Here is a 13617-nt window from a genome sequence, read left to right as displayed (position 1 = left end):
GGTAAGGTGAGATATAAACTAATAGCCACAGGCAGTCTTTTAGAAAGACTATAAGTACTCAAAAAGTTTAATAGCTCTCCCTGTTTTAAGTTAACATTGTTATTCAGCATTCTTGGGATTTTTCTTTTTGCTGAAGTATATTAAAACCTGAATATTATATACTTTGAGCTATAAAATTTGTAACATTTAATATTAAAGTATATTTAATATTTCAAAGGAAGTTATGTGCAAAACTGCCCTTTTTTTTTTTTTTTGGTCCAAAACAATTCTGGGTGATTTTTTTCTCATCACTTTTTATTTAAAATTGTTTTTGGCACAGTAAATATTTTTTGAAAGTTAAGGACTTGTTTCTGAGGAGTATTTATTACATCTTAGCAGAAATATTTAAAATGGTACATTTACTCAGATTTGTTACAATTTTATTACATGTTTTAGCTATTTGCTCTAAATGTGCTAAAAGTTTATATGGTACCATTGTACTTGTTTGAATTACAGGTTTCTAGAGGACAGGTACTGTGGGCTTCCTCAGTAGGGTGTTGGCTGTGTATTCATAGTACATGATTTTGTAGATTAGTACTGGGGACCATGAAGTCTGCTGGGAAACCTTAACTTTCTAGAGAAAAGTGTAAAAATGTTGGAATTTTTCTGTTTTTTCATCTGTGTAACTGTTTTTAATTTGTTCACCTGAAATCTTAGTACATGTTTGCTTTGTTCTCATTTTAATGTTATGATGGTAATTCCAACTGTTTTCTTCTTTGGCTTTTTAGATATTCCTCTTCGTCAAGTGATTGCTGAGGAGTGCGTTGCTTTTATGTTAAACTGGAGGGAAAATGAATACCTTACACTGCAAGTTCCTGCGTTTCTGCTTCAGAATAATCCATATGTAAAGGTAACTTGTGTTTAAATAAAGGGATTATTAGGTTGGGATTATTGTACCTGTTTCTTTAGATCTTTTCTTTTCTTTTTTTAAGGTTTATTTGAGAGAGAGCACTAACAGGGGGAGAGGCAGAGGGAGAAGCAGATTCTCCGCTGAGCAAGGAGCCGGATGCGGGGCTTGATCCCAGACCACTGGGATCATGACCTGATCTGAAGGCAGATGCTTAACCGATTGAGCCACCCAGGTGTCCCTGTTTCTTTAGATCTGTACTACTTAGGGAACTTGTCCAATTTCTATATTACAATGGAAGATTGGACAAATGTTTGTTGGTTTGTGATTAAAAGTATAGTTTTGCGTTCATGAGAACGCGAGCAGAAATTAGTTAACAGACAACATTTTGGTATAACCCTAAGCTAATGAGAGGTTTAGTCAGCTTTTCTTGCTTTGATCAAAATAAACTCTAGTTTTAAAGTTTGGAATACATGGGCATACCTGTGTATGAACTAGTAGAGCTGGGAGGGGTACACTTCTAGTTGATTTCCATCTGAGCACCTTACCTTCTTTAGAGCCTCTTTCCTCCTCTAGATTTGGGCCTGATTCTTGTTTGTGTATATGGAATTAGACCCCAGTGAAAGAATGCCTTCAATGAATTGGTGCTGAGATGTTTCTTAATTATATCTGTCCTGTGCAACTGGAAATGTTTCTGGGTGGAGAAAACAGAAATAGAGACTGGAGTTTTCCCTAAGACTGTGTCTGTTTTGTGCAAATATTATGTATACCCTAAATAAGCAGTGGACTTTTCTCCCTTTCTGGTCTTATTGTTAAAATAACATTTAGTGATTTAACATTTTTCTTGTGCGTTTGGTTTTTCAGATTTCCTCCTTATTGTTCGTATGCTTTTTGTTTATCTGCTCTCATCTTTAGTACATAGTCTCTTAAATCAGTGGTTATCTGGGAACTCTTGCAAGACTTTTCTCACTTTCTTACATTTGTCTTTGGTTATTTGTTTTTTTCCTCATAATATATGTCCTTTTAAAAACAGCTCATTTCATTTCAGTCCTTTGAAGATTTACTGATTTCTTTTGTAAAGTTTTTCCTCTTTTTTGTCTTCTCTACAATTGTTCCTAAAATTTATTGTCATAATTTGAATCCTCTTTCTCTTTGGAATATTAGACATTGGATTATATCTGTTTTGTTTTTTTGGGGGGATGTGTGTGTGTGTGAACTTTGTGATGTGAGTTCCTTATATCTAGAGTACTTGTCTGATTATGCCCCATAGTCTTGGTCTTTACTCAACTCTCAGATGAAAGAACCATTTTGTTCCAAGAGATTTCCACTTAGGATCCTAGCTTGTTGCTCAGGACAGTACAGTAGCTTCTCTTTGCTTCTCTCCACAGTGAGTTCTGTGGAGTTGTGCAGTGGCAGGATGGGGTGCGTGCTTGAGGGCCTGCAGTGTGGAAGGGCACAGAGTATTGTGCTGCAGGTTCCCTGACCTTGGGCTGGGTGATGCCATTGCTTCGTGCAGTCCCCCTGATCGGGCCCAAAAGGAGGAAGGATAGGTGGTGACCTTACTGAAGAGTCACTGTGGCGTCTCATCATCTTATCTGGTTAGGGTTTGTGTGTCCCCTTCCCTAGTTGGCCCCTGGCTCCCTCGTTTATGTTAAGGTAAAAGGGATCTGAGAAGGAAGTCTAGAGTAAAGGACTTTGTTTTGAAGATACTATAATTTGGAGCCGTTTCCAAACTTGGAATTTGGTGTGGAATATGTATACACATGTGTAGGGAAGTCTGGAAGGATTTTTTTTTTTTTTTAAGAGTTTATTTATTTGACAGAGACACAGCGAGAGAGGGAACACAAGCAGGGGGAGTGGGAGAGGGGAAGCAGACTCCCTGCTGAGCAGGGAGCCCAATGCGGGACTTGATCCTGGGACTCCAGGATCATGACTTGAGCCGAAGGCAGTCGCTCAACCACCTGAGCCACCCAGGAGCCCCCAATATGGCCATCTTATTAAAGAAACTACCATAAGCAGTGGGGACCCCATTATGAATATCTTCTAGGTCCAGTAAGGGATCTGGGGTTTCCTGATGGACTTGAAATTATCCTTGCCATTTCACTCTCTAAAAGAGCGATGATATATAAGATTTAATAAGAACAGAGGATAGAGGGGCCCTCTCTTGTTTTGAAATTACAGAGGGAAAGAAGTGCTGAATTTGACTTGAGCCTGTTTTTTCCTCTACATTTTGGTCCTGTCTTTTCTCTGCCTTTTGCTTTCAGCCCTTCCACTCTTTATGGGTTCTTCTTGCATTTTTGGTCCTCAAGACTTCTTTATTCAGATCATTCACTTTCGGTAATCTGTCCTTCCTTCTGCCTCCTCATATCTATAATAGCCCCAGTCAGTGGCTGCCATTTGTCTTAGACAAAGGTTGTTCTAAATCTTACTCCCTTATTCTGCCAACTTCAATTTCCAGATTTCTCCCCTCATTTTTTCATTAAAAAAAATTTTTTTTTAATGATTTTTAAAGTGTGTGTGTGAAGTTAAAGCACTATTTTAATTGCATCTCTGGGCTTTACCACAGTTAACATTGTATATACATTCCATTACATACACACACACACACACACACACACATGCACCCTGCCCCCCACCCCTTTTAAGTTGGATCATACTATTTACCAGCTTGGTGTCCCCCCTCCCACTCTTAATAAATCACATACCTCTTTGCTTTGTCTCAGTTTTGTTCTTATTAGACTGTACTTATTTTTGTCCTCGTTAGACCTTAATTGTGTAGAAAAAATGAGCTTTATAATGTGGAAGGACCAGAGCATCCTCTTGCCCGTTCAGATTCCCGATCTGTCAGTACAGTGAGCTCTAAATTCCTCAGTGGTTGGATGGAAGGCACAGCAAAAAATAACTTTGGTGTATTTGGGTAGTTATCCTTCTTTCTTCAAGTGTGCCTTAATAGTAGAACTTATATCTGTAGTTCTGTTGTTGTAAATTATTTTTTGTGTATTTTCTGTATTTCATGTTATAGCTTGGACAGCTTTTAGCGGCTACATGCAAAGAACTTCCTGGCCCTAAAGAAAGTAGACGGACTGCTAAAGACCTTTGGGAAGTTGTTGTTCAGATCTGTAGTGTGTCCAGTCAACACAAACGAGGAAACGATGGCAGAGTCAGTTTAATAAAGCAGAGGGAATCTACATTAGGCATAATGTATCGGTATGTTTCTATCAGTTTATTTCTTGAGTTATTATCTGTACTGTTTGTACTGTTTCAAGAACATCGAACTTTATCTTTGTGTATCATAAAGATGGACAGTGTTAGAGTTCTGCTGATCTGTGGACTGACATGGCCACCTTTGGAAATATCTTCTGTTTGTATGTTATTTTAAGAGATTGTTAATCATTTAATATCTTCCGGAATTCAGAATCAGCGATGCCTGTGATTGCATTGTACTGAAGAAGTCACATGTGATTAAAACAGGAGTTTTTTTTGTTTTGTTTTAAGATTTTATTTATTTGACAGAGGGAGAGAGACTGCTAGAGTGGGGACACAAGCAGGGGGAGTGGGAGAGGGAGAAGCAGGCTCCCAGCTAAGCAAGGAGCCCAATGTGGGGCTCGATCCCAGGACCCTGGGATTATGACCTGAGCTGAAGGCAGACTCTTAACGACTGAGCCACCCAGGCACCCCCAGAGAAGTTAATTTATTAGCTTAGTATGATAGTAGAACATTATATTCTTTTATACATGCAGAACTGGAGAGTTAGGAATAAACCATCTATAATTTATTTTTTAATTCATATAGTAAATGTATATACAACATTTGTGTTTTTTGTAGGAGCGAACTACTTTCTTTTATCAAAAAATTACGGGTAAGTTTTATTAAAAGTTGATCTAATTATTACTGCTGATTTTTTGAAAAATAGTGTGTTTAAATGCTGATTATTTAAGTGCTGTCTATAATGTGCATCAGTGATCATTCCTGAAGATGGGTTGGTCTGAATGGACGCGTTCATTTTGCATTTACCTTAACATGTTTTAGTGAATAGAACAGATATTTTTTAAATTTTAAAGAAGTCTTCCTAATAGGGCTGGATGTGTGAAGCCTAGCTTTAATTTTTGTTAGGATTAACATTACATGTATTTACTGGACATAACCTAGATTCCATCCTTTAAATATTATTGTAAGGAATAAAAAGTTAATTGTTTTAGAGATAGCTGGAAGTACTAATTGGAAGGAGATTTATTTGCTCAATTCCAAAAGTCATCTGAGGACTTGAGTGCTGTAAGCCAGTTACCTAAATATGGTAATTTTTCTTTTACTTTTTTTTATTTGAGAGAGCGGGCACACGAGCACGCACCTGCATGCGCATATGCGCGGGGGAGGGGTAGAGGGAGAGGGAGAAAATCTCAGGCAGACTCCATGCTGAGCATGGAGCCCAATACAGGGCTCGATCCCACGACTGTGAGATCATGACCCGAGTCAAAACCAAGAGTTGGACACTCAACTGACTGAGCCACCCAAACGCCCCTAAATAGGGTAATTTTTGTGTAAATTGTATGCTTGATTTCTTTCATGAGATTAAAAATAAACTAGACCTGTAGTATATGCTCTAAAGAAGATGGTGCATTTCAAAAGTCAAAGAATTTTTTGAGAGAAAATACTTGGTATCCCTGAGGTTGACAGGAATATTAAACATGTATAATATTTAAGGATTCTGTATTTTCTTTCTTATAGGAACCATTGGTTTTGACCATTATTTTGTCACTCTTTGTGAAACTTCACAATGTTCGGGTCAGTATTTCATAATTTCATTTAAAAAAAATCTTTGAAAGAAATTTCCTTTTAAAATCACACTTTAAAAAAATTTTTTTTCCCTTTTAAGGAGGACATTGTGAATGATATTACAGCTGAGCACATTTCTATTTGGCCATCCTCCATCCCCAAGTAAGATGTATTATAGCTTATATTTATTATTTATGTATTTAGAAACCATCCTGATACAGATAACCTTGAATAATTTGACTAAAAGGCTATAATCTGTTAGGATTCTATAGCCAAGTTTGTTTCTCTTTGCAGTCATTATTTTCCTAAAAAGGTATACCAGCCTTCAGTCCAACAGAAAGATCCCTAAGTGATCCTGATGACTTATCAAGGCATAGGATTAGAAAATCGAGGGCCCCCCCCAAAAATTTGATTTCCTGTTAGGTTTCCAGCATTTTACATCTTTTACAAGTATCTATTTGAAAAATGACTTTTCTTTTTTTTAAGATTTTATTTATTTGATAGAGACACAGCGAGAGAGGGAACACAAGCAGGGGGAGTGGGAGAGGGAGAAGCAGGCTTCCCGCGGAGCAGGGAGCCCGATGCGGGGCTTGATCCCAGGACCCTGGGATCATGACCTGAGCCGAAGGCAGACGTTTAACGACTGAGCCACCCAGGCGCCCTGAAAATGACTTTTTTGTAATTCTTTGTAGGTCTGTTCTAACACTGTGATAGAGGCTCCCAAACCCCTTTTAGTTACTAAGAAGTTCTTGGGTACTTTAAGAAATGTTCTTTCTTTCATCTCCCGAGAGTCACAATAAGATGATGGAATTTTGGAGAGGGAGAAGAAAATGTTCTTTATCTGGAAGAAGAAACCATATACACATTTCTCTTCCTATACATAGCAATTTCTCATTCAGGAGTCCCATTTCTTTCCTCGCAAAAGTTACTTTTTCTTCCTTCCTCATCCCCCATATATATATATGTATATATATATATATTTTTTTTTTTTTTTGCTTTGTGCCTGAAGGGCAGGACTAGGCCTTATTTTGTTGCTCTTAGTGGCATCTTTGAAGAAGAAAAGATTTTAGTAGGTAGATAAGCAGTCTATAGAATGAGAGTAATTTGCTTTCATCTCAGTCTTAGAGATTAGAAGTAGTTGCGCATCTCATGTAGAGGTTTGGAGGGTCAGAAGTGGGCAGGTGACCCTTTACTCCGCTTACTGAGGCTTGTTTCCCAAAGGATCACGATGCTTCATGAAGCAAATGTGCGTACTACACAACATTGTAACTGCACATTTTTTTTTCAAGATTTTTAGGTAATTTCTACATCCATTATGGGGCTTGAATTTTACAACCCCAGGAGCAAAAGTCACATGCTTTACTGACTGAGCCAGCCAGGCATCCCGTAACTGCAAATTTTTATATGAAATTTTTTTTTCTTCACACACATACAGGAACCAGGTGGGGGGGGGCAGAGGGAGAGGGGGAGAGAGAATCTTAAGCAGGCGCCTGATGTGGGGCTCGACCTCACAACCCTTGAGATCATGACCTGAGCCGAAATCAAGAGTCAGACGCTTAACTGATTGAGCCACCCAGGGGCGTCTTATATAAAATTTAGTATGTTCGATAGCAGTCCAAAAATCAGGTACAAATCCTCTGCCTTTTTAATTGATCCTTGGTAGCATCTCTGTGATGTCGTTTTTATCTTAAGATTGTAACTTAATGACTGATTTTCAGTGTGTGTTTATAAATGAGGCAAAAGAATAGTTTACCATACGGGCTTTGAGCTAGACTGGTAGGGTTGGAGTCCCAGCCTCTTTTTCACTTACCTGGTATGTAACCTTGGATAAGTTGCTTGCTTTGCCAATTTCCTCATTTATTAAATGGGTATAAGAATAGTACCTACCTCAGATTTGTGAGGATTAAATAAGTTAGTATATTTTCTAAACTAGGTGTTTAGAATAAGGACTGGCACATATAGGCTTAATAACCATTATCTTCATGATAAAGCTACTTTAATGTAAATTGACCTAGAGAAAATATAATGTGACTAAATGACCAGAAAAAGCATTCCTCTTGAACAAGAGTCTTTATTGACTCCAAAAATAGTGTGAGAATGGCGTGGATTAAGCATTACTATTTTAAGATCAGTTGTTTGATATGTAGATAGAATTCTTGTTAACATTTTATAAATTTATTTTTTAATTTATTTAATAAGACAGACAGCGAGAGAGGGAACACAAGCAGGGGGTGTGGGAGAGGGAGAAGCAGGCTTCCCTCTGAGCAGGGAGCCCGATGCGGGGCTCGATCCCAGGACACTGGGATCATGACCTGAGCCGAAGGCAGACACTTAACGACTGAGCCACCCAGGTGCTCCCACTTTGTAAATTTCTTATATCATAAACCAGTTTAACTCATTTAGCTGTAAATGTATAGTTGAGTATTTACCGATAATAACCACAGTTCCTTTTTCACTATACTGGGAATGGTAGTGAATTTTGGTTAGGTCTGGAACCTCATGTGTGTCTGACTCCAGAGCCTGTCGTCTCTCCCACCGTGCCTCACTGCTTCTGGGAGGTGGGCACTATCAGCTCTGTTTCTTGGGGGCTGGGCTGGCTTTTACCCCACAGTTCAGCTTCTGTTTCTGTATCAAAGTCCTTCCAGGTTTAACCAGGCTCAGAGCAGCTGGCCCCATTCCCTCCCCTTCCCACTTTCTTAGACTTGGCTGTGATAGTTTTAGTATATTTACTCTTAGTAACACTTAGCATTATATTTATGGTCACTTAAATTTTGGCTAAGTCTTTGTTTTTAATAAATGTGTCTGGAATTTGAAGTTGAAAAATAGAGATTAATGTTCATTGTCTTTTTTTTTTTTTTTTTTTAAAGCCTCCAGTCCGTAGACTTTGAAGCTGTGGCTATCACGGTGAAAGAGCTAGTTCGGTACGCCCTCAGTATAAACCCCAGCACCCATTCCTGGCTAATTATTCAGGCAGACATTTATTTTGGTAAGTGAGATGTATGGTTGCTTTGTGTTTTTGTTCTTTTGTAGCACTTTTAGAAATGAAAATAAATGCATGACACATTTTTTCCCCAGTACTTTAAATCTTGTTTTTGACCTCTAGCTCTTCTTCCTAGATATACTTAATATATTTATTTTTCCGTGTTAAGCATTTGGTCTGAACCGATACTTTTAAATTTTTTATATTGACTACCTTTTTTTCTGTTTTTTTTTTTTTTAAGTTGAATGTTCGTCTACTAAGTTGGTTAAAAATATTCTTAGGGAAAGAAGTTAAAGTTTAGTTTATAAAATTGCTATTCTTTTTTTTTTTTTAAAGACTTATTTATTTTTAGAGAGCGAGAGAGAGAGAGAGCCAGTGTGGGGAGGGACAAAGGGAGGAGAGAATCCACAAGCAGACTCCCCGCTGAGCTGGGGGCCTGATGCGGGGACTGATCCCAGGACCCTGAGATCATGACCTGAACCAAAACCAAGAGTTAGATGCTCAACCGACTGAGCCACCTAGGCGCCCCTGTAAAATTGCTATTTTAAAATATTCTATTCTAGGGGCACCTGAGTGGTTCAGTCAGTTAAGCATCTGCCTTTGGCTCGGGTCCGATCTCAGGGTCCTGGGATGGGGCCCTGTGTCAGGCTCCCTGCTCAGCGGGGAGTCTGCTTCTCCCTCTCCCTCTGTCCTTCCTCCTGCTTGTGCTCTCTCTCAAATAAATAAAAATCTTTAATAAAAAAATTAAAAATCTGTTCTAAATATGCTATTCTAAAATCTGTCTTGGCACTTGATAATTATTTGTATTTTTGGAAGTAGATTCCTGACTCCTCCCCCACCCCCATTATATGTGATAGATTTTCCCACTTGATAAAGTTCCAATATTTCTATTACTATATGGATCAAATCAAATTTCTGACTGGTGTCGTTTCAGGATCAATTTTCTTTAGGAGTTTATTTATTTATTTATTTTTTTAGGAGTTGAATTTTTTAAAGAGAAAGTTCAAAATAAAAAAGAGAATAGTAATGAACCCCCATGTATCTGTCACCCAGCTTTAACAGTAATTAGCTCATGCCCGGCTTCATTCCATCTGTATCCTCACCTACATCATCCCCCTCTCTCCTGGATTCTTTTTGAGGCAGATAATTACTAGTTTTAATGTTCATTTTCACCCTAACCCCCCAAAGAACTTACTCTCAAGATCTTAATATCTATGTTCAAAATAGATTTACTGATTATAAACTACCTCAGTATGGGTGTTTGGGAAACATACCTCCAATACTAAATTCTATGCTAGTAAGGTTGACAAATCTGAGCTAAATTTTTGGCTGATCGGTTTTAGAAAGTAAGGAGCGAGCATATGCTTCTTTACAGTAGTTTGAAAAAAAATAGAGAGAGAGAGAGAGAGAGAGAGAGAGAGTGTGTGTGTGTGTGTGTGTGTGTGTGAGAGAGAGAGAGAGAGAGAGTGTGTGTGTGTGTGTGTGTGTGTGTGTGTGTGTTGTCCTGGATAAGTGTTCTCCCTAGCCCTGTGGTTTGAATCTGCTTTTGTCAACTCAGGAGTAATAATACCCGACTCTTCACAAAAGAGGCCTTGTCTGTTTTTTCACCTGTTATGTTTAATGATAGGTAATTCTTTACTTCTGTTTTCTTCTTTAGCAACAAATCAGTATTCAGCAGCTCTCCACTATTACCTGCAAGCAGGAGCTGTGTGTTCTGATTTCTTCAATAAGGCTGTGCCCCCTGATGTATATACAGACCAGGTAAGCTGTTTCTGTGGGCTCTCTTTCTTGGCTACGTTTACGCTTTGTTTTTTCCAGGGCCCTTTTTGGTGAGTTTATTTCTTTCCATGTATGTGGTGGTAACTTGGTAACTCCCAAATTGAGTGCTCTAGACGACGCAATTCCTCTCTCTGTTTCCAGGCCCATAGATCATTGCTGATTTCCCAAAACACTTAAAACTCAACCTGTCCAAAACTGATTTCAGCATCATACCTTACAGACCCCCTCCTCATGACCTTTTTCCACAAAAAAAATAAAATACCAAAATACCAAACACCTTTGTTCAACCATTTGAGTTGACCAGGCCCAAATCGTGAGTGTCCTCTACCGACGCTCCCACCGAAATCCAGTCAGCCTTCAAGACTTATTGATTTTATCTCTTAAATCTCAGATTTATTTCATTTTCTTTCTATATGTATTGCTCTTTCCTCTGGTGTAGGCCTCCAATATCATAATTTACTAAATGGTATTTTTCAGTACTTTAATAATTAATGACTTTTGAAATGAGATCTTAAATTTTTTAGTAACTAGCTATTTTTAATTAAAATTTCCATTTAGAGCAGTTTTAGCAAAATTGAGCAGAAAATAGAGGTCTCATGTACCCACCATTTCCACATACACACAGTTTTTCCACTGTTGACATTCCACATCAGGTAAATGGGTTACAATTGATGTTAACTAGTTTTTAAAAGTAATCAATTTATTTTTGTAGGTAATAAAACGAATGATAAAATGCTGTTCTTTGCTGAATTGCCACACACAGGTTAGTTTATGATATTATGTTGTTGGTTTATTTTCATGTGTGTTAGAGTTTACCATAAATATAAAGCATTGGACTGGGAAGTAGCCTTTATTTTCTGTATCATAAAGTTGATGGTGTTTAGAATTTGGTATATTCTTTCAATTTTTTTTTTTTTAGTAAATTTTAACTAAAATGAAAGTATGAATTAGAAAACATTGGTCTTTGCGTTTTCAAGTTTGGTGTTTTTTTTGGTATATATTTAAGAATGGATATGTACATTAGTCAGCTAAGGAAATACAAATCAATATAGCAGTGAGATAGCCTTTCATATTCTGTAGAATGGCTATAATTGAAACACAGTAACTAGTGTTGGTGAAGGTGTGGAGAAATTATAACCCTCATTGCTGGTAGAAATATAAAATGGGGAACTCCTTTGGAAAACAACTTGGCAGTTCCTCAAAAAATTTAAGCATAAAATTACCAGTGTGACCTAGCAAATCAGTTCTTAGGTTTGTAACCAAGAAAATTGAAAACCTGTCCACAGAAAAATTTGTACATGAATGTGCATAGTAGCATTATTTGTAATAGCTAAAAAGTAGAAACAACCCAGATGTCCAGCAGTTGGTGAACGGATAAATAAAATTTGGTAGATCATACAGTAGAATATCATTTAGCCATAAAAGCGAATGAAGGGCTGAGATGTGCTGCGACAGGGGTGAATCTTAGAAGTATTATGTTGAGTGAAAAAAAGCCACATACACATGGCTTTGTATTATGATTTCATTCATATGAAATGTCCAGGATAGGCGAATCTGTAGTCAGAATGTAGATTAGTGGTTGCCAGAGACTGAGGGGGTGGAGGAATGGACTAGCTGTGACAGGTCTAATTGCATGTTCTGTATGTCCTTGAAAGTCATTATGTAATACTTTTGTTTGGCAGTTTTCCATTCCTTTCACTTTGCTGAACTGGCTTTTGCCAGTTTTTTTAGGTCATTCATTAAATGGACAGATTTTTTAAAGATTTTATTTGAGAGCTCGTACGAGAGAGCTTGCTCAAGAGCGTGCATGTGCACATACAAGCAGGGGGAGCAGCAGACAGAGAGGGAAAAGCAGGCTCCCCACTGAACAGGGAGCCCAATTTGGGGATCAATCCCAGGACCCTGAGATCATGACCTGACCCAAAGGCAGACGCTTAACCTCGTGAGCCACCCAGGCACCCTGGGCAGACAGATTCTTGTGTAAAGGTTTTTGCAATTAAAATTAGATGGAATCCATAAATATGAGCTAGATCCACTCGCTTTGATCTGCAAGCCCTCTTTAATATATTCTTTCTTTTTTTATTTTTTTTAATATATTCTTGATATAAGAATCATTAAAAATTACCTCTCTTGGGGGCACCTGGCTGGCTCAGTTGGAGGGGCATGCAACTCTTGATCTTGGGGTCGTGAGTTCAAACCCCACATTGGGTGTAGAGATTATTTAAAAAAAAGAATTAAACTTAAAATTCACCCTCCCAAAGAGTCATTGTTGACACTGATTACATGAAACCATTTTCAAATCTTTGTTTATGTAGGTGGCAATTTTATGTCAGTTCCTCAGAGAAATTGACTACAAGACTGCTTTTAAATCATTGCAGGAACAAAACAGGTATGGATGATTTTTAAAATGAAGCTGAAATTTTTCTGCTTAAGAACGAGAAAGTAACTAAATTCTGTTTTTCAGTCATGATGCTATGGACTCCTACTATGACTACATATGGGATGTTACCATTTTGGAATACTTGACTTGTATCCTTTCATCAATATATGTGATATTAGAACGGTTCATTTCTGTAAATTAAAAAAATACTGTGTATTTCCTAAATCAAAGTTGAACAATTGAGATTCTGTCATGGTATTTAATAATATCAGATTTATTATTCTTAACTGATTTGTTTAGATCTTCATCATAAAAGAGGAGAAACAGATAAAAGACAAATTGCAGTAAGTTACCTTATGCCTTTCTTCAGTGACATACTTAATTTCTCTGGTATTAAACCATTGTTAAGATTTGGAGCAACAAAAAAAGATTTTGTGTGCCTAGTTATTGCCAGAATTTGGTTACCCGTGTTTACTTTTAACAGGTCCTATATTGACTTTAGAGCTTTTACCTCCAGTTTATTTATTTTTTTAAAGATTTTATTTATTTATTTGACAGAGACACAGTGAGGGAGGGGACACAAGCAGAGGGAGTGGGAGAGGGAGAAGCAGACTCCCCGCTGAGCAGGGAGCCCGATGTGGGGCTCGATCCCAGGACCCTGGAATCATGACCTGAGCCGAAGGCAGACGCTTAATGACTGAGCCACCCAGGTGCCCCGCCTCCAGTTTATTTTATATTAAAATGTTAGATCATATCCTCTCTCTGCTCTAAACCTGTAAATGGTTTCCCATCTCATGCAGTGGCCTACAAGGCTGCAGA

The 13617-nt window shown here is 37.9% G+C and overlaps 1 protein-coding gene across 1 annotated transcript in view; it reads left to right on the top strand.

Moving 5' to 3' along the window:
- Window positions 1–13617, top strand: part of INTS8 (integrator complex subunit 8) — a 52225-nt gene that overhangs the window by 34731 nt on the left and 3877 nt on the right. The window contains exons 16-26 of the mRNA XM_028109696.2: window positions 768–889; window positions 3909–4093; window positions 4712–4745; window positions 5612–5668; window positions 5760–5821; window positions 8527–8645; window positions 10297–10400; window positions 11131–11181; window positions 12734–12807; window positions 12883–12947; window positions 13099–13142. Coding sequence (XP_027965497.1) covers window positions 768–889; window positions 3909–4093; window positions 4712–4745; window positions 5612–5668; window positions 5760–5821; window positions 8527–8645; window positions 10297–10400; window positions 11131–11181; window positions 12734–12807; window positions 12883–12947; window positions 13099–13142 — 917 coding nt within the window. The remainder of the gene's footprint in view (window positions 1–767; window positions 890–3908; window positions 4094–4711; window positions 4746–5611; window positions 5669–5759; window positions 5822–8526; window positions 8646–10296; window positions 10401–11130; window positions 11182–12733; window positions 12808–12882; window positions 12948–13098; window positions 13143–13617) is intronic.

The sequence above is a fragment of the Eumetopias jubatus genome, unplaced genomic scaffold (assembly GCF_037043125.1).
Source record: "Eumetopias jubatus isolate StellerSeaLion01/CBP00866 unplaced genomic scaffold, mEumJub1_p1.0 scaffold_4, whole genome shotgun sequence".
In the NCBI taxonomy this organism is placed as follows: Eukaryota; Metazoa; Chordata; class Mammalia; order Carnivora; family Otariidae; genus Eumetopias; species Eumetopias jubatus.
Note: the sequence above shows the minus strand (reverse complement) of the source record. Positions and strands in the feature narration are given on the sequence as shown.